We start from the raw sequence: 25,552 nt of genomic DNA, 5'->3' as shown, positions 1-25,552 counted from the left end.
AGATGTCAGCAGGGCAGGTGGGCACCATGGAGAAGCTCTAGACTGCTCCCTCCCATCAGCTCCCCACTCAGTCCCTCACCAGGACAGGACCCATGTCTTGTACTAGGGCAGCTTGTACTGACTTTAACCTTTTGCTGTGTTCTCCCTCATTGAGATGATCTAAACAGCAACTTCCCACCCACCACATGCAGGGAACTGAGGAAGAATCCAGCCAGAACTCTGGCTGGTAAGCAAGTCTCAAGTCAGAGGCCTGGAGCAAGAACAGAAACTTCTACCTCTCTCAAGGAGTTCAGGAGTAGAAAGAGCCCAAGTCTGAGCAGGAATCCTGTACTCAGAGAGCCACAGGGAAGAGGTGCTAGAGTGAGTTAGGCAGGCACAGAGGGCAGGACAGGAAGGAAGGCCAAAGACCCTAAGTCTCTACACTCCTCTCTACCCCTAACCCCTGGCAACCACAGAGCAGTTCTCTGTCTCTTTTAATTGAAAATGTCATATAAATAGAACCATGTAGGACATAACCTTTTAACACTGGCTTATTTCACTCAATGTAAAGCTTTGTACCATCCATGTTATTGACTGTATCAGTAGTGCATTTTCCTTTATTACCTAGGGGAATGCACTGTTGATGCAGCATGGACATTCAGTTGCTTGCCCATTCACTCACTGGAGGGCCTTAGGGTTGTTTCTAGTTTGGGACAATTACGACTAAGAACTGCTATAAACATTCAGTGACAGATTTTATGGGAATGTAAGTTTACATTTCTTTTTTTATTATTATTATTTTTTTAATATTTATTTATTTATACAAGCACTGGGTATAGTCAGAAGCGCGGGAGGGTGAGAGAATTCACCAGAGCCAGAGTGGGGAACAGAACAGGTAGACTGATGAAATACACTGCTGAGGGGAGCAGCAGGTGCAGCAGGAGAGGTCTGTCGCACCATGTGGGACCCTCACCGTCGGCAGGGGATCGAACAAGTGCTGCAGAGGCTGCGGGCAGCTTCGCAGCCCAGAGCTCAACAACTGCGCCACCAGGGGAGGCCCTACATTTCTTTTTTTTTTTTAAGGATTTGTTTATGTACACAAGAGCTGGGGTGTAGACCAGAGGGGGGGGGGGGGGGGGGGGGGGGGGGGGAGTAGAATTTACCACAGCAGGGAGAACAACCGGCAGATCTACTGAAATATGCTGCTGAGGGGAGCAGCAAGGGAGACAGGAGAGGTCTGCTGCACCATGTGGATTAACTCCCTGGCCGGGGATTGAACTAGTGCTGCAGTGGCTGTGGATTGCTTTATAGTGCTGAGACTTAACCCCTGTACTGCTAGGGAGGCCCCAGTTTACATTTCTTTAGGTCAAATAAGATAAATAAATTCATTTCCTCAGGAGTATTATTTCTGGGTCATATGGCAAATACAAATTTCATTTTATAAGAAACTGAAAAATATTTTCCACAATGACTTTACTATTTTGCATCCCCGCCAGCAAAATATGAGAGTTCTAGTAAATCCGTCTCACCTGATATCATCAGCATTCTAAAATTTGAACCATTCAAATAGACATATAGTGGTATCTTGTGGTTTTAATGCCTAATGACATTAAATATGTCTTCATGTGCTTATTTGCCATTCTTATATTCTCTTTGGTAAATTGGCTGTTAAAGCCTTTTCACATTTTTATTTTTTTAAAGATTTATTTTTATTTATTTATACAAGCACTGGGTTCAGTCAGAAGCATGGGAGGGTGAGAGAATTCACCAGAGCGGGGAACAGAACAGACAGACTGACAAAATACACCGCTGAGGGGAGCAGCGGGCACTGCAGGAGAGGTCTGTCGCACCATGTGAGACCCTCGCCGGGGGGCCAGGATCAAACTGGTGCTGCAGAGGCTGTGGGCAGCTTCGCAGACCAGCACTCAACTGCTGCACCACGAAGGGAGGCCCTTTTTGCACATTTTTAAAATTGAATCATGTATTTTCTTATTGTTGAGTTTGGAAGTTCTTTATGTATTCTAGCAATAAGTACTTTGACAGAGAAGTCATTTGCAAATATTTTATCTCACTGTATATCTTGTACTTTTATTCTTTTAACTATGTCACAGAGCACAAGTTCAAAAATTTTATGACATCAATTATTTCCTTATAGATCATGCTTTTGCTAAAATAGGAAATCTGTCACTAACCTAGGTCAACAAAATTTTTCTCCTATATTCTAAAAATTTTTCAGTTTATATTTAGATCTAATATTCATTTTGTATTAATTTTTGTATGAAGTTTGAGGTTCAGTCTGAGGCTTATTTTATAAGGTTCATTTTTGTGTGTGAATTGTTCACTTGTTCCCAAGCCATTTGGAAGACATCTTTTCTCAAATTATCTTTGTACCTTTGGTGGTTCTACTTTTGGACTCTGTTCTGTTCCACTGATGTATGTGTTTATCTCATTACCAATACCACACTATCTTTGTTACAATAGCTTTATAATTAAGTCTTCACATCTGGCAGAATAATTTCTCCAACTTTATTCTACTTCAAAATTGTTTTGCTTCAGTTTATTTGCCTTTTCATATAAATTTTAGAATTAGCTTCTCTATAGCTACAAAAATTTCTTGAGTTTTAGATTGAAATTATGTTAAACTTATACATCAATTTGGGAAATATTGATACCTTTATTATGTTGAATCTTAAAAATCCATGAACATGGTATGTCTCTCCATTTATTTAAATCTTTGATTTCTTTCATCAGTACTTTGTAGTTTTCAGTATACAGATTCTGTACATGTTTTGTTAGGTTTATAACTTAGTATTTAATTTTTGGAGCTCTTACAGATTGGGATCACTTAAAATCTTTCAGTTTTATAATTGTTATTGATATGTAAATGGATACCTTTGGTGTGTTAATCTTGTGTCCTGCAACCTTGTGAAACTCACTCAAGCATCCTAAGAATCTTCTTTTATATTTTTTGACATTTTACATGTAGACAATCACGTTTCCTGTGAATATACCATATCTTTTCTCCTTTTCAATTGCTGTGCCTTTTAATTCCTTCTGCCTGTTTGCACTGGCTAAGACTTCCATTGATGTGTTCAGTATGGATGGTATGAGCAGACATAATTACCTAATGGTGAAAACAAGCAGTCTTTCACCATTAAGTATGAATATTAGCTTAAAACTTGTAGCTGCCCTTTATTAGGTTGATGAAGTCTCTTTTACTCCTAGTTCATAAGCATTTTTCATGAGTTGGTGTTAGATTTTGTTGAATATGTTTCTGCATCAATTGATATAAACGTGTTTTTTTTCTTCTGTTAATGTTGTGACTTATATTGATAAACTTTTCAAATATTGAACAAGCTGTACATTCATGGACTAATCTTACCCTCCTCTGACTGCGGTGTATAATTCTTCTTATATGTCATTTAATTCTATTTGGGAATACTTTGTTGATAATTTTTATGTCCGCTTTCATTTGGAATATGAGTCTATAGGAATATGAGTCTGTGGAATATTGGTCTGTAGGGTTATCTTGGTCTGCTTTTGGTATCAGAGTATTACAAGTCTCATAAAATGGGCTAGGAATTAGTCTTTCCTCTAGTTCTTAGTTGTTGTTCCTGGAGCCTGAGGTCTCTTGCAATTGTGTGCTCAGGTGAGAACCCACAGACAGTGACCTGTCCTCTTATCGGGCACCCCTATTGTGTGGGTGATGTATTTGTATAGCCTTGGTTCCTGTTTTTGGCATTTTGGCCTTTTGGGGCTTTTTGGTGGCTCTCTTGTCTCAGATCCTGGGCAGGTGGGTGGCTGTTCCATCCTTGCATCCAGCCTCCTGCCTTGCTGCCCTTTTGTAGCCCTGTCTGCCCCTGTTTCAGTGAAAAGGCACTCTTGGGAACCCCGCTATACAGATGAGACCTGTTTTCTAAATGGGAGATTCCCTTATCTATGACATCGCCTTTTTGTTTTTCCTTAAGTGTTAATACTTTGAAGGGTCCGAAAATAGGAAACATCCCCATTAAGCATGAGATTCTAGGGCTTAGTCTGTAGCTGACAGCAAAAGTAGAAGTGCAAGATAATAGAAGCTGATACCACTTTCAGCCCATTCTTCTCTCCTTTGCAAAGCACTGAATGACAAGCCGATTTCTCAGCTCCAAGCATGCAGTCACATTCACATGATAAATGTGTCTCTGGACAGAGGAGCTTGTTGAGTGATATTTACCAGGGTCTCTGTGAAGGGCCCTTAGCTCCCAAGGGAGCACTTCAAGCATTTGGCTGCTCCCCTGTTCAGCTGACACTTATGGGGCGGCAAGAGGAATAAAACTGCATTCTCTACTCTCCAGTAGTACAAAAGCCATGGTGTTTTGTTTAAATGCTCAGAAATGTCCTGGTTTCTCTCGCTTCCTATATTCATCCACTCCCTACCCTAGTCAAACCCCAGCAGAGAGACTTGGAGTCTGTAAGAAGCTTAGACCCCCAAAGGGATAGGGAAGTCAGTGCCAAAGACCCAATCTGGGTTCAGTTCACTCTACAATTTGGTGCTGCTTGGCCAAGTTCCTTGGCGACTCTGAACTCCAAAGATACAAGATGGAGCTGATAAGAACCTCCTCTAGGGTTTTGTATAGATAAAATTAAATTCATATAACAATATTTTGCACACTGTGAAATGCTCTCCAACATCATCATCTACTCATTTATTCTGCAATTCCTCACTGTATACCTACTGTGTGCCATGCACTGTGTTGTATATGAAGGGCCAGTTCCAGATGGTATGGGCCAGGAAGCAAAGCAGTCTGATGGCTTTATCAGTTATCATTGAGGTTTTGGGGTGAAGACAGGGAACTGGTGCAGAAATTATCACTCTGTGCTGTCCCTGAGACTGCTACATTCTTGACATTTCTCTAGGGCTTCAGCTCCTGGGAACCATTCCTGGTGACTAGACATTTGCATGACCTTCTCCATGAAACATGGTTGAATCGGGACTCTGTGCTCATTTACCAGGTACATTACTGCAGGTTTTTCAGAGAAACAGAACCAGTAGAGGACACACACACACAGATTTATTATAAGAAATACACTCACATGATTATGAGCAGTCCTGCAGTCTGCATTCAGCGAAATGCAGTTACAAGAGAGCCGATAGGGTAAATTGCAGGCCAAGTCCAAGTCTAAAGGCAGAAGACTGATGTCCTAGCTCAAGAACAGAGGGACTTCTCCCTTCCTCCATGTTTTTTGTTCTATTCAGTTGAATGAGGCACACCCACTTTAGGGAGGACAGTTTGCTTTTCTCAGCCTATCAATTCAAATGTTACAGCCTGAAACCCTCACAGACGTAACAGAATAATGTTTAACCAAATAAGTGTCTAGGGATGGGGAGGAGAGGACAGCCAATTCCATACATAAAATTTTTCATCACACCAGGTTGAAGGTCACATAGAGTGGTCAAAGTTTACCAGGCAGCTTCACATGTTGCCTCTCGGCTCCATGGCAACTCAGTGAAGGGTTCCTTGCCTTTTCCTGTCATGAAATCCTGATGTCACAGGCTTGTCATGGCCATTGGAGGCAGGTCATGTTTATCTGAAACCAGAATCAACATGTGCAGGACTTGTTCCCTCTGAGGGAAAGTCCATTCCTTTCCAGATCCATCTTCCCCGTGTGTGAGAGACTCATGCGTCTGTGAGATTATCTTCTTCCTCCAGTGCCCTGGCTCTCTGCGTTCTTCCACACTGGTCCTTAGTCAGCAGGAAACTAAACAAATGGTGGTGAGGACTGAGAGTTATCTGTGTCCTAGATGTCTTCACTCAGTATTTCCACAAAATCTGAGTATAGTCATCATGCCAAACAAAGGTGAGGACTCAATGCAGAGTCTGCCTTTGTGTCCTTGGTAGATGGGGAGGTGTGGTGAGGTCTGGCAGGAGGACTGCAGGGGGGCGGCGGTCCTTTGGAGCCTGTCTGGGTCTCACTGGGCCACAGTCACAGCCTTTACCTTTAAGAAGCTTTTTGTCATTTCAATGATGCTGATGAATGAAGGCACTCCTGGGTATTTCTGTTTATTTAACACTGTGATTTGTTCTGTTACAGGCTGTCATAGGGGAAACATGAATTTATTAATTGAAAAAATGTAACATGCTCATGAAGAACTTAGAAAATGGACTTTAATTAGCAACATTTCTTAAGCCTATGTTTCAACAGAGCCCGCTCTGCCTGGCATTGTGTCCACTTGTGTGTGTCTGTCTTCTCATTTGGAAAATGCCCTTTTAGGCTGAGTGCCTCCAAGCCTAGCATGGTGCCTGGCACATGGTAGTTGCTTAGTTACTGTTTCTGGAATGCCATGGAATGGAGCTCGTGCTGGGGGGATTGCACACAGCTTCTCACCTGAGCCAGCTCACCAGACACAGCAACGGTTCCTTCAACACACTGTTGTTGAGCACCTAATGCCTGCTGGGCATATCCTAGATGCAGGGAGTGTGATACGGTGGCCAGGCACAACTCCCTTCACAGCTGAGTAGGGTGACAACCAGAAACCGCCAACCAGGGTGCAGCTTGAGAAACACTGGTCAAAAGAGGGCCATAGGGAACCCAAGGAAGGTACAGGGTGACACCACCTAAAGTAGGTACTTTGCCAGGAGTCCATTGGGCCATGGAAGAACATGGGACCTTGACACTGACATCCATAACTCTGCACTTTCTCTGATTGACTTTCTTTGCAATTTCTCTGCAGAGCCTGTGCCAGCAGTGAGACAGAGAGCGAAGCCGGAGACCTCATGGATCAGCAGTTTGAAGAGATGAACAATAAGCTGAACTCAGTAACTGACCCCACTGGCTTTCTGCGAATGGTTCGCCGCAATAACCTCTTTAACAGGTGAGTGCGGACTCTGCCTCACGTGCCCAATGCTGGCAGGGCATCCTGGCACAGACAGCGAGTTTCTGGCTGATGCTTCTACCTGCTGCCTGGGCTTCTGGCCCATGTCTGTGTTTGCAGAGGTGAGCATGACACCACCACAGTCCCATGCTCACCACAGGCCTTGGCATTGCAGCAACACTTCCTGGTCAAGTGACAGATGATGTGATGATCTGCATTTGGTTGTGATGGGAGATACAGGGGAGGGCTGGCCTCAGAGTTGACCTCCTGAGTGCCAGGCAGAAGGCAGGCAGAGCAATGCCCTCTTTGCTGGTAAGTCGTGGACCATGTACCTGTATTGACAATGCTGGCCTGAGACTGAGGGGGCCCAGGGAGTGTGGGACACAGCATTGCTAGAGGAAGAGCTGATGGACACAGGTACACCCTTCTGCTCTGGAACCTGATCTCTCTATTACTTCACTAAAAAGACTTCAGTGGCTTTAAGGTGAGCTGAAGGTGAAATTGCTAACTAGCCCAGCCCTGCCTGTTTTTCTCAAGATGGCAGCTAAGCCACATCCAGTTAAAAAGGACCAGGCTATTGGGATGGAGGGGCACCTGTCCCGCTGTCATTGGTTTCCTGGCAATAACCTGGGAATCACCCTTGGACAGGTCTTTCCAGAAAGACATCCTGCATTCTCTCAGGTCCCTGCCATAACCTGAGGGCCTGACTTTAAAGGGCAGCAGGTGAAGCCTGGAACACAGAAGGAAAGTGGCTGTGTTCTGGGTGGATACAGCCTCTGCCAGGCAGCCCTACTGGATGGGGCATTGTGTGCCCGTCTGTCCTACTCTGGGCCCTGGTTTCCTCTCATTATTGTGCTGTCAGGGTGACAAACGTGTTTACTTTCCCAGGGGTGAGCTGAATGGGACAGGAGCCAAGGGCAGGTTGGTTGAAAGGCGGCCAAAGCTGATTCACCCTCACATTCATTCATCTGCCTCACCCCTTCACAGGTGTCCCTCCTGGCTTTCAGTTTCACATAGGGACAGGAGCAAGGGTGGGATGGTGGGTGATGATGATTCACCATTGCAGACTCAGAGCTCAGGGCACAGGTTCTGGCCTTGCCACCTTTTGTGACGCTTTGGGAGGCTGATTTCACACTGCCAGCTCTGTTTCCTCATCGTGGAAATGGGGACAAACTTACCACCTTGCAGGATTCCTTTAATGTGGGAATTAAACAACAATAATATCAGGCTTCCTACTACTTAGGAGGTACCAATTCGTAGTGACTTTCTGCTGTTTGAATAAAGGGGTAGGATAGTACTGAATTTAATTAAGATAGCATGGGTGGGTGAACTTTGGAGGGGATGGAAATTGTATGGACCATTGCGGCCTGCTGGTATTGGTCTTCTTGGGTTGTGGCCTCACCGGCCCTTCCTCTTCTGTTCCACCTCATGTCCTGCATGCGAGAGAATGCCAAGGGCAGATGATCAGGTGGCCAGGACCTCCCTGTAGACAGGTGCACCAGGTCAGGACCCCACTCCCAGGACCTCAGGCACCACAAAAAGAAAGGTATCAAGTCACACACGGCTGGGACTTGAGCTAGAAGGGTGCCGCCTTGTCACTGACAGGAATGGCTCAGTGACTTTTTCCGCAGATTCCTCCTGTGGGCTAGGGCTTGCAGAGGGCTGGTCCCCTGGTGAAGAGGAGGCAGCCATGCATGTGGGCCTGGTGTACACAGGAGCAGCCAGCTCCCCTCTGTGGGGCCCTCCAGCGACACGATTCACCCGTTCCTTGGCCCTGCGGTTCTAGGGTGATGTGCTGGACTGGTTGGCAATGAGGCTGTTGCAGCTAATGCAAGTCAAGTGGAACTTGGCCTTAGAGTTTTCTATGTGGCCACTCCAGGAACTAATCTTTGCTCTGCCTTTGCTTTTGGGGTCTTTGTAACCACGTTTTTCTTCTTGCCTGTGCACTTTGACAGAAAACGCATTTGCATGTCAAGTTCAGGCTTGGGGAGTTATGTGAGGACTGAAGGGGGTGTCTTAGTGTGTGGATGTATGTGTGAACACACAGATGGTGTGTGTGTGTGTGTGTGTGGTGAATGTGTATGGGGTGCATGTGTGAATGTACTGTGTGGGGTTTGTGTGCCTGAACCTGGTAGCAATCAGTAGGTCACGTTTATTATAAAGAGAGGAGGGAGCTGGGACAGGCTTTCAGGGGCACCTGATTCCAGGGCCATGCCTTGGCACGAGAGGTGTGTCCATCCAGGACCAATTAGGACCCATATTCCAGAGAAATGTTCTGACTTCTGTTGTCAGAATTTTTCCACATTATGGTTTGTATGAGTGACTGGTGTGGAGAGGGACTTTCCGGTTGCTTAGAGATTAGTGGCAAGAAATGAAACAAAGGCCAAAGAAGTGTTAAGTGTCCCCATTCTCAAGAGAAATGCCACAGTGGGCCCCTTACATCCCTGTGACTCCAGCCAGCACCTTAGCCTGCCATCCCCCATCTGCCCCTAAGGGGAGACAGAGTGGAGGGGCCAGCAAGTGAGACCAATAGAATCACTCACAAAGACCTGGGGACCTGAGAACGAGGGGAGAGATGCCACCATCCCCGGGCCAGCCTTTACCGACTGTGGGCCTGGAGAGAAGAGACAAAAGACGGGATGGCAGGCGAGAGCGGCCCGCGGGGATGTCCGCTGCCCGCATCTGGTGCGGCCCACTCGTGTGCCTTTCTCGGTGCGTAGGCTGCACGGCTCAGTCACTTGCTGAATCCCCATCCAGGAGGCTGCCTGCTGGGCAGAGCACTCACAACCAGAGTTACGGGATGTGCAGCCAGCACCAGGCTGTGCCCACATCCCCGATCAGATCAGGGTGGATTTCTCTGTAACCCTCAAGGCCCCAGGAGCCCTGTGTCTGGGAATGCCACAGTGGCTCTCAGGAGCCAGGGAACCATGAAGAGGGTATCGGGTGTCTGCCTTTCCCTGCCTGCTTCCTGCCCGCCATGCTGGCAGTAGGGAGCGAGTCATGCTCCTCGAGCCCACCCTGCCCTCCAAACCCTGAGCAAAGACACCTGCCCTGCAGTGGAGACGGGAGGGCCATGGTGTGCACTGCATGGGAAGTTGAACGTCTAAAGGTGTGGGGAGAGCAGTGACTGGAAAGCAAGAAGTGTCCCCACAGGGTCTGTCTAGTCAGCGGGCTGGAAACCGGGCAAGCCCGTGTCATGCTCCGAGTTCTTGCCACGTGTGCAGCTGTGGGGACGTGTGCGGCTGCGGGGACGTGTGCGGCTGCGGGGACGTGTGCCTGTGGTTCTTTATAAACACGTGTCACTTCGGCTCCAACCTGCAGCTGTGAGTAGATTGTAGACGGGGGCCTATAGGGACAAGGGTTCCATCTACCCCTACATTCCTGGGTCTAGGCTTTGTCCTGTGGTGAGGCACAAGGCGGGCGGAGGAACCATGGGCTTCGGGGCCAGGCAGACTTGAAACCTGCCTGTCTCTACTTTGCATTAGTGAGTGACCTTGAGCCATTTATTTTTCATCTGGAAAGTGGGAGTAAAAACGCCCCCCAATAGAGTTATGAGGCTCTAATAAGTGTGATGACGAGTGTGTAGAGCCTGCTGTGTTGTCAGCAGCTGCTGTCTCCCCCCCTACTGTGTCTGAGGTTCCTGTGGCACCCCTTAGTGGGGTGAATCATTCACTTTTCAAATCCGATCTCCCCCTGCAACCTGATACAGACATACAGCTCCATGCTTCCTCCCCTCATCACCTCTCTCTGCTCGTCCCAGTCCCATCCGAGAGACTCAACAAATGCAGAGTGATGACCCTACTGGGTCATCAGCTAAGGCGGCAGCCCCAGCTTTGAGCCCGAGCTTCCACACTCAGCTTCTGGCTGGCGTCCTGTTGGCCCATCCTCTACTCTTTGCTGGTGTCCAGGTGCCTCCAGAGCAGGACTCTGTCCTACTTTCCTGCTGTCCCCGACAAGAGGACTGCAGGGTCTCTCTACTCTGACCTGGGCCAGCCGCCCCATCGCTCACCCCCTCATGGTGGTGATTTCACACAGAGACTTTCCCTGCCAACAGCTGTTCCAAAGCTGCCTGCGGTGTCCAGGCTTCAGGCAGGAGCCTCTGTTCTGGCGTGATCTGTCAGAGGCGCAGCCAGCTGCCCCCTCAGGGGGCACCACCTCGAGGGGCCCGCCAGCCCCCTGTGTGCTGGCTCGGGTGCTCACTCATCTGTGCGCCTCTCCAGGCAGTGCAAATGCAAATGAGGTGCAGGTGTGAAGTCAGAAATACCCAAATCAAGCCCATTGGATAGCGACAAGTTTGTTCATGAGGCAGAGGATTCCCCGCAGGTTGCTTCTAAGTATCAAGCTTGCCAATGTATTTTAAGGCACAATTTAATTTATGAATAATGTTTCCCTTATCCCTTGTTTATATTTCACTTTCTTGTTCCAGAATTTATTTAATACAATTTACCAAAACATACAGATGCTACCAGAACATATGAAAAATAAATGGATTAAAAAAACAAAAAGAAAGGGAAAAAAAGAAAGGAAGTTTACACAGAGAACACATGCCGTTAGCACTGCTGGAGATGGCACGGGTGGCCTCTGAGCTGCTAGCGGCCCACACAGAGATCATCAGCCCAACTGTCGCAGCCCAGGCCCAGACCTACCCATTTGATCTGTGTTTGAACCAAGTTCCTGGCTGCTTCCTGTGCAAGGTGAAGTCTGGGAGGTGCTTTTTTGTCTCAAGCTGTGCCTTCTGCATCCCTTTGGCCCTCACGGTACCCCCAACCCCAGTGACCTCGCACTCCAAATGCAGTTTGCCGCTGAGACCCTCGGGTCAACCTTGTAACATATCTGGTCTCCTCTCTCCTTCCATTGCCGTGACCATTTCTTGAGCACTCCCCCCCTCCCCAGAAATCACCACCTAATGTTACCCTAGGAGCGAGCTAGAAGGGCCGCTGATGCTCAGGGAGGTCATTGCCGGAGTCTCCCAATGGGTGGTGTAGATTTGGGCTCAGCCCCTCCCCTCGTGGAACTCCTGCCGTCTGCTACTGTCCGTTACCACCCACCTGCTGGCAGGTGCTTGTCCTGGTTCTGATCTCTCACGGGCCCTGGGACTCCCAGCGGCTGCAAGCTGAAGCAGCAGAGCTTGTGTTCGGATCCTGTGCAGTCCTGCTGGTCATTCCTCTTGCGTCCTCCACCCCAGCTCTCTACTCCCCCCCGCCCCCGCCCACTCCATCCCGTCTGAACCTGAACAGACCCTGAATCTGCCTTTATACCTCAGGGCATGGGCACATGGCCAAGAGGACTTGCCCTGAGGCGTCCTCCCAAATAGCCTCTTTCATGAACCCGTCAGGAATGGTTGCCCTCACTGGAGTAGTTTTCTCCTTTTCTGAAAATTGAGCACATTTTCATTATGCATCATCCAGGCCCCCTCAGCCGAGGCCAGGCTGAATCTCATTTCTCTCTGTACCCCTCAAGGTTAACGCAGGGTGTCTGTGTAAGTCGGGGTGCATAGTTGCTTGTTTGTGGAAGAAAGAAAGGGAGGGGAGGAGGAGAGGAAGGGGAAGGGGCAGACATGAACCACAGTGACGTGATGACAGGGGTGACTGTTGCTCACTCACCAAGAGCCCAGTGCTTGCCAGGCTCGTCATGTGGACTGTCTTAGCCAATGGGGTTATGACTCTTTTCAAAGATAAGGCTCATAGAGGTTAAATTAGTTGCCAGGGTCACACAGCCAATGACAGAACTGGCATTAGGGTCGAGGTCTGCCAGACCCAAAGCTTCTGCTTTAGCCCCTCAGACTCCCACTCACCCAATACCCCTGCCACACGATCGCCCCATGTTTGCTTAAACTCCTGCAGTGCCAGGAAGTCCACGACTGAACTCTGAACTGGGCCAGTGCACTATCTTTGGACAACCACGACAAATACAGCTCTGGAGATTCTTTATTAGCCAGTAAGTGAGAACCCACTGAGGTGAGGAGGTCAGGGGGGTGGAAGAGGCTTGGACACACAAATTGCCTATGGTGTGCGGTCCCTTGGAAAGGCGTTTTTCTGTAGTGCTGGATAGACAGCAGCTGTTGTGCAAGTTGCTGCCATGGTAATATTTTCTTCTCTCCATCCCTGGGCAAAAAATAAGCCCACCCCCCACTGACTGCCCAGCTTGGGCTATCTTCTGACCCCTGCATCATGGGGTCAGCAAGTAAAGCAAGGCTATGCCAGGCTGTCCTGGGCATCAGGTCCCAAGGTGATCATCTCTAGGCTTGTACAGGGAGCCACATGCTCATTACAGCTGAGCACACCTGGCCATGGCCGAGAGCCCTGAAGGCTGTGGCTCCTACGGGAGGGCAGGCCCCTGCTCGCTCTGTGTAGGCCTGTGCCTCCGCCCTTGATGTAGGCCTTGAGCCACAAACCCAGACACTCTGAAGATGGATCCCAAGAACCAGGGGAAAGAGCCACATGCAGCCCCAGACTTGACCCCAGGCTTGAGAGGAGCCCGCGTCACCCTGAAAGGGCAGAGTTTCGGGCCTCAGCCTGCCCAGCCTCCGGCTCTGCTCCGTAGGAGGGAGCCTGGCCCAGTGAGCCAGACACGTGGTAATTAAGGCGGTGAACAGGCAGAAAGTGCCGACAGCTTATTGAATAAGTATTTAAAATGCAGCCCTTGACAGCATTCATTTCCCAGAAGAGTCAGCCCTTCATGTGAGGATGTTCATGGTGGAGAGGCATTGAATGGTCTCAGAATCCTTTATTGTAATTAGATCGGGGGCATCTCTGGCTATTTGAATATAATAGATTTGCAAATTAATATTTCCATTGGTACCTGAAAACCCAGTGTTGTTCAGGGTCAGCTCCCATCCCTCAAAAGAGTTCAGAGTTTAGGGTCTCAGAGGGAATTTTGGAATATTCTGGCTGGGTTGAGGCTGGAGAGAAAGGAATCAAGTGGTTTGCAAACAGCAGATCCCAACAGGGCAGAAGCTCTCCTCCACATCTGCCAAGGACACTCCCAAGAGCAGTCCTGGCCTATGAGGCAGGAGGCCCCCCTGAGAGAGGTAAGGGGCTCACCGGGCCCTTAAGGAGCAGAGGCAGGAGCCTAAGCCAGGCAGCCCTCGCCACTGTGAGCACAGACAGGAAGCCTCCCAGCCTGGGAAGGGGAGGCGCTTGTGACTGAGCAAAGGAGGTGAGAGTGGCCGAGCCAAGGCAGCCACACCTAGAATGGGCACCCCATCATGGCACACACAGCCTCCTTCCTCCTCCCCTGCACGATCCTAACCTGAGGGCGAGGTCTTGCTTGCACACAACCCCTGAAACTGGAGCTCTGTGCTGTGGTCCTCCTGGAAGGTGGGTGGGGAAGACCCCGTCCCCATGAGGGTTCAGGGCCTGCAGCTATGGCATCACTTGGTCTTGGGCTGCCCAGAGAACAGAGGCCCCCCCCCCCAGCATGCAGTCTTCCTGCTGCCTGCCTGCCTGTGGGGCACGGTGCCTGACGCCAGGGCCTTAGGTGATATGCTTAATCTAGTGTCTGGTGTACTCATCTGGAACAACAGGACCTGCGGGTGTGAGGTGAGACCTGGTCTGCGGTGAGAACTCCATGACTACACACATCACAGCCCAGCTCTGGTATGCCCCAGAAGGTGCCCCATATTGATTAGTTCCCTCCTTTGACCTCCCCTCCAGTAGTCTGAAGTGCCATGGCTGGATGTGTCCTGCAGCGACTGTTCTGACTGTTCTGGCTCAGCTCACTCCATCCCTGTTTCCAGTTAGTCTGCGAGGACCTGAAAGCCGTAGGAGGAAGGAGGTGGGAAAAGAGGAGACACTCCAGGGAACTGGCCTACGTGCCAGCTCTGAGACCACTGCGCACACACACATAGGCACACATGCACGTGCACACGCCGTGGCTCTCAGCTCTTGCTTGATACTCAAGATTGTGAACTCCAGGAGGACCAGGGCCACATCTCCCCATGCACTACCGTCTCTCTGCAGTCATCCTGGCCCGGCCGCCCTGGAGGGCTCAGGGAGCACCCATGGTGTGAGGGTAGGCCCCAACATTTTCTTTAGCATGTTGAAGTGTAAGCCCTGGCAAGGCTAGTTTTACCCCCAGACAGGTTGCGCCGTTGGTTTTCACGAAATGGGTCTCTTCCCCGCTGTTCCCTGCGTTCTGCAGGGACGTCTTCGGCCCCCTCTGTGACCATGGAGTCTCGGGGACAGTTTACGAGTCTGCCCTTCGTGGGGCTGCCTGCCTCTGGGTCCAGTGCATCTAGGGGAAAGCCGCACCCAGCTTTTTTGTACCAAGCCCTCGCTGTTCTTCAGGACTGCCCCAAGGTGGCTGGTTCCTCCCTTCATGCTGCAAAGGTTGTGGGACAGAATCTCAGGGCTAGGTGGCCTCTGGCCATCCCTGGGGTCTGCAGGCTTGAGTGGGAGCCCTTCCTTAGCCTTGTCTGAGGAGAGCCAAGCCCTTGCTCCCTTATTTCTACCTGCTCACCCCACCCAGACACTACCATGTGGAGGAGGTCTGGTTCTTTAAGCCCCGACTTGTGGAGAAATACTCCCTTGAAAACCAAGTGGACTGAGGTAAGAGCCTGCCCTGCAGAACTCAGGGCACTAGCCTGAGGGGCTGCTCCCATCGAGCTGCCTGCATCGGGCTTATTTAGCTCAAGCAGAGTTGGTTCATTTAATGTGCCATCTTGGAATGTGAAAGGCTGAAAAAAAAAAAAAACAAAAAAAAAACCAGTAACAGTGTTGGGGTGGGGCGCTGTCTGCACAGGGAACTCGCTCTCTCATCGGTGCCTTGACAGGAAACCAGGGCAACGAGATTGGTGCCCACAGAGTGCTGCAGTTTGGACAGTCATCCCCGTTCACACCCTCAGGTGGTCCCTGCCTCCCCTCACCTGGGCTTATTCACACCTGCATCCGGCAGGTAACCCCCCCACCCCCACCATGGGGCTGCAGTGCAGGGCTGGGTCTGCAGTGCGAGCCGGGCGCCGAGCGCACGGGGCCTTTCTCAGGCCCTTCCCAGTAGCAGAGCCCCCCGCGTGGGCAGCACATCTCTTCATCCGCGAAGGGGGATTCGTGAGCAGCGAGGACTGCCCGGGCCGCCGGGTGCTTGTCGTCATCCGCAGTCGGTGGCGCCGCGGCCACGCGGTCTGCAGCTCCGCCTGTGCGCGCCGCCCGCGGCCTCCCGCGCCCCCGCCAGCCTGGCCCTTCCCGGTTCCCAGCGCCACACAGAGCGCTGACAGCGGGGAGAATGAGCATTTCTCCAGAAGTACATTAATAAGCGTCATCGGAGGAATGAGCTAATAACGACAGTGTGGTGTAAGAGGATCCTCTCTGCTGAGCCAGGCTGTCAATTAGCCCCGGGGGTCCCCGCAGGAAAAGCAGGGCCCGGCGGGAAGCGCGCTGCTGCCACCTGCCGGCCGCGTGCTGGCGCCGCCCTGAGTCCCAGGACCGGCCTCTTCCCGCCTGCCAGGCTGCCAGAAGCAGAGTAGCCCGGAGAGGAGAGGCTGCCTCCTGTCAGCTCTGCCGCTACTGAAGCGGGGAGGTCAGAGGTCAGAGGTCGGGGGTGAGTGCTAGCTGCCTGGCTGCTCCATGTCTGGGGCTGATAGGGCACAGTGAAAAGCCCTCCTCTGCCTGTGGGAGCCCTGGCCCTGCCTCGTGGCTGCCTCTACAGATCTCTTGCTGTCCACGAATTTTGGTTCCTTACCAGCGAGGGAGGTGCACCCCCCACCCCCCAGACCTGAGAGAATACTGTGGATGTGGCGAGCCCATCAAGGGCCTAAGGGGCTACACAGCTCACAAGCCCCCCCATATCACAGGACCCGGGACCCATCCTGAGAAGTGGAGAGCTCTGTCCCCTCATCTCAGAGACCAGAGAGCTGAGGTAGAGCGAAGTCAGTCAGGCTGAAAGGCCTGACAGAAATGGAGGCAGTGCCCTAATGAGGGCTTTCTTCCAGAGTGACTGGATGCACAGGCCTTTTGTGATGGTGCCAGGAGGCGGTGGGTGTGCCTTCAATGAGGGGCCAAGAAGCCCTCACCCCGATGTGCAACTGACAGCCCTGCTGGCTGGGGCTCACAGCCCAGGGGCCGCTGCCACTCAGCTGTAGCTAAGCGATCCTGGGCCTGCATCAGCAGTGCCAGCCTTCTCAGGCAGGTTATGGCACTTGAGTGACTCACCGTGGCAAATGCAGGGAGGGTAGTGGAGCTTTGAAATGTGTGGCTGTGTCCCAGGGATCAGCAGAGAGGCAGACAGAGCCACTGCAAGTTAGAATGCTTCCTAGATTAAGGAAAATTCACTTTTTATTTATATTTTTTTTGCATAGAATTGGGATGCAGGCCAGAGGTGCGGGGGGTGAGAGGATTCACCAGAGACAGAATGGGGAGCAGAACAGGCAGACTGACTGAAGTACACTGCTGAGGGGAGCAGCGGGCGGCAGGAGAGGTCTGCTGCACCAGGTCTGTAGCTCCCTGGCCGGGGAGAGAGCTCAGGCTATCAGGGTGATAGTGCTGAGACTTAACCCCTACGCCACCAGGGAGGCCAAGGAAACTTTTCACATTTTAGAACTAGAAGAGGCCAACAAGGACTTGAGTCCAACCCCTTCATTTTACAAGGAAAAGAGAGTAAAAATGGGATGTGCCTTGCCAGAGCCACACAGCCAGTGAGTGACAGAGGCAGACTGGCGGCTCACTGCGTCATCTGTAAACGTTCCCAGACTTGTGACTAAGGAGCTGACTGCTTGGCGTTTTGAATTACTGAACATATCTGTATACAGATGGCAAGGCAAATCTACGCCAATAAAAGAGCTAGAGTAGGTGACAGTAGATGTAGTAAAAACAGAAGAAACACATGAAGGGGAGCTCGTTGACTACAATCTGCACGAGGCTGTGGTGGTCGCTCATGATGGTGGAGGGAAGAACACTGCTGGCCCACCATTCACTGCGGCCAGGAGCGTCCCAGCCCAAGACCCTCCCCCTGCCTGCCCCTCAAAGGGCTTTTGAGACCCACGGGACCCTCAGTCACTCTTGGTCTTGGTTTCACACCCTCCAATTCTCTGTTCTTGGGCTTGTCCTTCCGGGGACAGTTCTCCAGTAGGGACCAGCCACTTGCTGCTGCTGCTGCTGCTCCTGCTGAGGCAGAGTGAGATAAGGGGGCTGCCAGCGTGGGGAAAGTGGCTGGTTGCTCCCACCTGCCGCGCTGCTGGAGAAGAGGCCTGTGAGACATGCCAGGGAATGCTGCTGCCTCGGGCTTGGGGGGAGACTTGCAACCAATGCTTCTTGCCCAGGATAAGGAAAGTCTTAAATGGATATACTTTGGTCTCAAATTATGGTTCCAGGTTGTTTTTTGTTTTTTTGGTTTTTTTTTAATTGAACCCATGAAATGCCAGAAAAATTCAAAGGCCCCAGCACCAGGAACCGGTCCACACGTGTGGCTGCCCACGATGTGCCAGACAGATGCTTCACCGAGGGCCAGGCCGTGGGGAAAGGGAGTGGCACCAGGAAAGGTCAAGGGGCACTGAGCACAAGCCTCTGACTCTGCCGGCCAGGCGCAGCAAAGGGAGTGCTCACCATCTGACGGGGGTGTGAGGCAGCCTGACTGCAGACGAGGAGCAGAAGGCCACTCCGAGGGACAGCCTCGGGAGGTGTGGACAGGAGCACAGCCTGGGCTGCCTGGCGCCGTGGGCGTGGGGATGTGTGGACAGAGAAGGAAAGTGAGTCAGGTGGGCTGGGGACTGACCCGGGGAGAAGATGAGGGCCTGGCGGGGAGATGGTACCGTCTTTTTAAACAGCCGGGCCTGCTGAACAGCACGCTCCTGCCTCGGCAAGTCCTTCCTTGGGATGACCAGAGCAACATCCTTTTTGAGGACGTTCCTGCTTGTCCCCAGGGCTGGTCTTGCAGAGCAGCCGAGATCACAAGACACCCCCGCCCGACCCCTGGCCAGCTTCAGTTGAGAGGTCAGTCGGACATCTTCGGCTGGGGCTGGTAGCCCGCCGTCCGTCAAGGTGCCTGGGGGTGCTCTAGAGCTGGGGTTCCTTTCACCAGTAGGGGCTTTCTTAGGCCAGAGCCTTGGGGCTTGTGGAACACCCCAGCAGTCATCGTTAGGTTCTGTGGCCACAGCATTATCCCATCTGCTGAGATGCGGGCACACACAGTGAGGGCGGGCACGGCGCCACGCCTGGGCGTCTCCTCTGGAGCGCAGCCTGGCTGTTCCTCCGGGGGAGCAGTGCTCTTTGCGGTGTGGTCCGTGGAATGGAGTGAGCCTCTGAGGGCTGAGGGTTGTCTGTGCTTTACAGACTGATGGCAAAGACATGCCGGGCCTCAGTCCCTGTGCGTGTTTTCCGAGTGAGCAGGCTCTCGGGCTCCGCTCACTCTTCTTAGGCATCAGGGTGGGGAGCTGAGGGTGTCCAGTTTGCTTTGACATGACCTTAGAATTTAGATTAAGTGGGACATTGCTGCAAGCTCCCCAAAGGGTGGGGATGCCAGGGGCAGAAGCCATACCTGGAAAACACAGACATAGTTTTCAAATCATTTCTTCTGGTGCTCGTGGATCCTGGCCTGGTGCGGGAGGGAAAGGAGGCTTCTACTTTTTTCTAAATTAACAATCGAGGAGCTGCCCCAGCTATAGAGGGATACCGGGGCCGTGCACTTATGGGCCCTTGAGTGCACAGAAGAATCTCCAAAACTATGTACAGACTCTAAATCAAGGTTAATGACCCCCCCCCACCTGTCCAGTAGCTGAGCAGAGAATGTCACCAGAGGCCGTGCTGAGCCGCTCTGGCCAGGCTGTGTTCCAGGAGGACTCGTGGGGGCGGCCTGGTCGCTGGTGGGAAATGGACTCGCTTCTGCCTGCCACTCTTGCGCTCCCCTGTGTGATTTGTCCTGGGTTGGTCCTCAGGGCTTATGACAGCACCTGGCAGGTGGCCAGTGCTCAGGAGACATTTTCTCAGTATCAGTCAACCATCAAATGTCCTCGTAGCGTGCAACTTATGGCCCGCGGGGCTGAAATTGCCACCCCTGCTGGCAAAACCTTGCCTGCAGTCTGGGACAGAAAGGGCAAAGCCAAGCCTTGTGGTGCCTTCCTGCAGTCCACCCCTCTGTAGGTGGCGCCTGGTCAGCCACTCCAGCACCCCTGTGCCCTGGGCCCTCAGGGCCTCGTGCCATGCTGGGGCTCAGCTGAGTGTTCAGTGGCTGAACTGAGCCAAGGTCAGGGCCAATACCAATAGCACTTGCTTGTCGGGGCTCCCACCCCGTAGGTTAATTGGCTTTGGGGTACTGTCCTCCTATCAGTTTGATGGTTGCTGCTGATTCTAATGGTCCTCACGTTTGTCTGCACAATGGCTCCGCATAAGGATGTAATTAAATCCTGTGAACAGCACTTTGGGACATTTGATAATGCAGAAAAACTCCATAGAAATGTAAGCTGTTGTGTGCAGCTGGTTTACCCTGCGGTTTCTGTCAGAGCTCACTGTTCTGTGAAAATTACCTGAAGGGGAGGCGAAGGGGGCCCGGCCAGGAACGAGGCCAGGCTCGGCACAGCCGTGCCGCCTCCGACCTGCCTTTTCCGGTCGCTGGAGCCCTCCGGAGTGAGGGCCAAGGCCCCGCCTGCCCTGCGTGTGCCCTGGCTAATCTCTTGGCCTTTCTTTCCCCAGGAGCTGCCAGAGCATGACGAGCTTGGTGAGCAACACCATGTCGCCCATCAAGGACGGGACCTCCTCTCTTCCCAGGAGGCAGAGCTCCTTTGCCAGGCCCCCGCTCCGTGCTCTGTACGACCTGCTCATAGCGCCCATGGAAGGGGTAAGTTGCCTCTGGGGCCTCGAGGCTTCTTGGCCTCAGAACACATCATTTACCACTCAGTGCCCACGTGTACCCCTCAGCTACAGAAATGGGATCCTGAAAGAACAGAGGGTCTTCAGAATATGAGCCTTCTCTGTCCAGCTTCTCAGTCAGCATTTGTAAACCAAAGTGGATCTGCATTCTTGGTTGGTTGCTGAGTAATGGTGAGTTCTTGCGTTTCAAGGTAGCAGATACAGTTCAAGTCCTAGTTCTGCTCCTTAGAAGCTGGGTAGATCTGGTCTGTTACGTCAGGTACAAAACGTAGTGGTGCTGCCTTCCTGGCCTGCTCATCACGCTCTGGGGGGCTCAGCAGCTGTCAGTAGGAACCACGCAGTGTGCGCCCCGAGCAGACGCCAGCACAGGGGATGTGCCGCACCTGCTGGGAACGCTTCCCGCCCCTCATTCGAGGGTAGTGCTTTCTGGTGAGAACTCTGCTGCTGCCTCTGCCATTGGCAGGCGTCACTGACCATCACGCGCCCAATGTCAGATGCCTCTGACTTGTAATTCCTCTAGAAGGTTGGGAGTGGCCCTGACAGGTTTCTGTGCCGGGGCCTTTACACGTCATTTCCCAATTCAGGCGTGACTCTCTCCGGCTGGGAAATGCTGACGGGCTCAGGTTCTTTGTGAATCCAAATGGTGTTTGTGCACAACTGTGCATCAGCTCAGCTTGGCTCGGCTGCTCTGACGAGATACCAGGAACTGGGCGACTTTAACACGACAGTGATTCTCATGCGTTTGGGGAGTTCCGGATCAGGGTGCCGTATAGGCAGTTTCTTGGTCTGCACCCTCTCCCTGGCTTGCAGACAGCTGCCTTCTGGCTGTGTCCCCCTGTGGCAGAAAACAGCCTAACCCTGGTCTCTTCCTGTTCCTTTAAGGGCACTAATCCCACTGTGGGGACTCTGTCCTCGTGCCTCGTCTAAACCCTTTTCCCTCCCAAAGGCCCCGTCTAGTAGCAAGGGTTAGCCCTTCAACACAGGAACTGGAGGGACACAGCAGACTTTTAGAAATTCCAGTGGACCTGGAGACCCTCTTTCAGCAGGGGAGGTCCGTGACTGATAGCCCCTCAGAGCTGCCTCTGCTGGCCTGAGCGTCCCTTCCTTGTCCGCAGCCAGGAAGGAGTTTTGTTAGAGTGACCCTGAGCAGCTTCCACTTCAGCCAACGGACCAGGATTCCTTCATCCCCAGGAAATGCCCAGGCCTCTCCCTGCTGGCCTTCCAAGGCTGCATCTTGGCTTGTGTCTTATTTGCCAGGCGACTACACTACGTGCGGGTGTCCTGTGGACTTGGCGTGGTGGGGAGCACAGCCTTTGGGAGCTGGCAGAGCTGGACTCAGTCTGGCACTGCCCTTTGCTGGCGGGTGGCCGTGGCCACGCTGCTTCCTCTCCTTGAGTCCCTGTGCCTTCCTTAGAAAATGATGCTGCTGCTGCTAAATGTGTGCGGTCAGAGCAGGGGTGAGGTTCGTGGATGTGAAAAGCACACGGGCAGTGGCATGCACCTGGCGCGGAGGCTCTGGTGCAGGTTTCTGTCTCCAGCCAAGTTGCAGGTGCCACCTGCGAGCCTTCTGCACTCCAGGCCTCAGGCAGGTCAGTACCTGGGCCAGCCCAGTCTTCTTCCTTGGAAGGCCCTCAGTGGTCCTTTCCTTCTGAGGATGAGTATCGGGTACTATGATAGCCTGGCCTGGTTTGTGTGCCCTACCCCCGGGAAGAAGTACACATCCATTTTCTTGGGCTGATTTTTCAAGTTTTCTTTCCTGCCATCAACCATCCCCATCTTGGTGCCTCGCTCCCAGCCCTCTCCTCTCATCCTGAGCTGCGCTCCCCACCCATCCCAGTGCCTAGGAAGGCTGTTTGCACCCTCCATTCTTTCACTTAGGCCGCCCGTCACTTTGCATTAAGGCCCCCAGATTACTTGAGCTGTGATGTGGAATTAGATGGTGGGGAGGGCAGGAAAGCAGAAGCAAAGATGGAGACTGACCATCAGCCTCCACCGGGCCCAGCGTGCACGCTGAGGGGGTGTCTGGAGCTGGCAACTCCTCTCCTCGGCCCAGTTCCAAAATGACCTTTCCATTTGAATCCTTCCTTGCCCTGTGCTCCCCACTGCCCTGGAGCCCTTCATTCCCCGCCACCCCCAGCTGTGTCCTGTGTGCGCCCAGATGTCCTGCACGGTAACCCACACTTCACCCTGCTCTGCATGCCTCTCCGGCCCCTGCTGCCCACCCCAACTTCTCATCCTCACACTCCTCATCCCAGTTTCCAGCAGGTGGCGTGTTGGCACTCAGTAAAGTCTGTGGAGTAGCATGTGGGCCCAAGCTGCACTTGCTTTCTGATCTGATCTTGCATAGAAAGCAGAAGACCCAAGACAGAAATCAGCTGGTGGATTTTCTGTGGCCACTGTGTGTGCTGCCTGGGGAGTTTCAAGCAGAAGGGGCTGGGCTTGTCAAGGAGCTTTGAATCCATGGCCCCAGCCATTCACCCAGCGTGGTGCCAGGAGCTGTCAGATGCGCAGATATGACAGTCCCCGCCCACCAACACACTTGCTTTCAGGGGTGCAGCCTAATCTTTTTTTTTTTTTTAAAGATTTTATTTATTTATACAGGCACTGGGTACAGTCAGAAGTGCAGGAGGGTGAGAGAATTCACCACAGCCAGAGCGGGAAGCAGAACAGGCAGAAGGACCGAAGTACACTGCTGAGGGGAGCAGCGGGTGGCAGGAGAGGTCTGCGTGCCATGTGGGACCCTCGCCCGGCAGCCGGGGATCGAACCGGCGCTACAGAGGCTGCAGGCAGCTTCGCAACCCAGTGCTCAACCGCTGTGCCACTGGGGAGGCCCTCAGAGGTGCAGTCTAATCTTGAATGAGGCATTTAGTTCAAAAAGATATCCTTATTCCTGATACTTAAAAGTTTCTTTTTGTGTGTGTGTGACTCAGGTGTTTGAACACATTGAAGGAGTCTGGTTGCTCCAAGGGGACACACAGTGAAACTTTTCAAAGGCCTCTAAGTAAATGGCCAGGTCAACAGCTTCTCCTTGGCTAACTGAAATGATCTATTGTGCTCCAATAAAAATACTAATTGCAAAATTAGAATCCAATCAGAATTCTCCTCCATCTCCGCCCAGTTTTATGCATTTATTCAAAAAGTGTTTATTGACATATGGTGGGCTCCCACTGTCCTGAACTCAGAAGAGGCAGCTGGGAAGCTGGGCGGTGGCCACAGCCCATGCTAAGGTAGGGCGGGCCGGCCAGAGCCAGCAGGTGGGCTGCTCGGAGCTTGAGAGGTCCGTGGCTCCTCAGCGGGCTGCCTCTGTGGAGGAGGCCCCATCCCTCTCCTGTTCCCGCAGCAAGCGCCCACCTGCTTCCGCGGCCACCAGAGGGCGACACGACACCACGCCTGGCGCCGTCAGCTGCCAGCCCTCCACATTCTCAGTGAAAATACAAATCAGAATTGAAAGTGTAAGCTTATGAATCACTGACACTTCAAGACTAAAGCTATTAGCCTCTTCACAGGGGGCTGATAATTCTTTGAACAACTGCCTTTGTTTAGCCGCAGTCCTGTGGCGGATAGACTAGGTCAGTTGGTATGAAAAGTGGAACAGAATAATGTTTTACCCGAGGCTGGCAACAGTATTTGATTTAATTTGGCTTAAGGGAAACACTGCCGTGGCTCTTTCCTGAAGCCACGCTGCCCTTTGCTGTCAGGATGGGGCAGGCATGTCCAGTCATCTCTAAGGAGGACCCAGTTACATCAGCACACGAGCCATCAGCACACATTAAGGCAAATCCTGTCTGATACCCAAAGGAGAAAACGCCACCAAAGAGAAGACGCAAGTGTTCAGTGTGGAAAGGACCTCGTGTCTGGCATTCATTTTTAACCAAACTCGAGTGAAGGACAGTGAGCCTCCCTAGGATGCTGGTGGTGAAAAGGACGCCAGAGCCGTGCACCAAAGACATGGTCTAGGGCCCGCAGCAGACATGTCGGCAAGACCCCCGAGGGCTGCTCGAGGTGACCCTACTCATTTACTCAGTTCCCAGGTTACCCCCTCTCTCCCCGCGACCCCCGTTTATAGACAGGGCTTCATCCAAAGGCAGAAGCTCTCATAATCGAGGAGCCAGCTTCAGAGGAGGGTGTTCCCAGGATTTGGTCAAATCATCTTTAAAGGTTCAGATCTAGTGATAGTGCCTGGCATCCTTGTCATTATTTCCATCTGTTTGATTGCCCTGTTTCCTAGACTTACAGTCCTAAAAACCAAGGTTCGAGGCCATGCAGTCAAAGTCAAAGATCTCAGAAAGAAAAGCACTCCTTGTCCGCCTCTGCTCTGACTAGTGAAGCTGCCTCGTTAAGTGGGGTTATCTCTTTTAGAACCTCAGAAACTTACTTAAAACTCGCTGTCGATGTGAGTTAGGTTGGTAAACTGCCTTGCTAAACACCGGCGCTCTGGGAATTCATCTGAGACATCTCTAAGAATATGAGGCAACATCTGACACAGTCAAGGGCTCAGCCAGAGGAAAGCTTTGGCGGCGTCATGACCTAAATTACTGTTGGGGGCACCGGGGAGGGAAGGACTCCCCTGGTGTTGTGTGAAAGTGCTCCTTGCTTATTATACTAAATGCTTATGCTAAAACAATTGCAGCTGGAAATAAGATCATTCGGGTACCTGTTTTCTGAATAGATTAGAGGCTTGGAGATAGCCAGGGAACGTTGGCCCATAGAAATGATCAGATCTAGACTCCCGAGTATGGAGTCAAGGATGAGGCTTTTAGGACGGGCATGCTTGGGGTGCCAGCCTCCCGCCAGGCTGACAATTTCTGATTGAGGTATCGTATGATAATATTCCAGTGAGGACAGGTGTCACCCAAGGACAGCAAGTATGTCTACAAGTGATTAGGAAAAGGCAAAGTAAAGGCAATTACTTACACATTGTCTC

The 25,552-nt window shown here is 51.9% G+C and overlaps 1 protein-coding gene across 2 annotated transcripts in view; it reads left to right on the top strand.

Moving 5' to 3' along the window:
- Window positions 1-25,552, top strand: part of TTC28 (tetratricopeptide repeat domain 28) — a 539,739-nt gene that overhangs the window by 489,078 nt on the left and 25,109 nt on the right. For both annotated transcript variants that reach the window (XM_054695213.1, XM_054695214.1), the window contains 2 exons: window positions 6,692-6,832; window positions 20,452-20,596. In XM_054695213.1, the coding sequence (XP_054551188.1) occupies window positions 6,692-6,832; window positions 20,452-20,596 (286 nt within the window). The remainder of the gene's footprint in view (window positions 1-6,691; window positions 6,833-20,451; window positions 20,597-25,552) is intronic.

The sequence above is a fragment of the Talpa occidentalis genome, unplaced genomic scaffold (assembly GCF_014898055.3).
Source record: "Talpa occidentalis isolate TD23 unplaced genomic scaffold, MPIMG_talOcc4v2.1 talOcc4.14, whole genome shotgun sequence".
In the NCBI taxonomy this organism is placed as follows: Eukaryota; Metazoa; Chordata; class Mammalia; order Eulipotyphla; family Talpidae; genus Talpa; species Talpa occidentalis.
The sequence above is the reverse complement of the archived record's forward strand: the minus strand, read 5'-3'. Positions and strand labels throughout refer to the sequence as shown.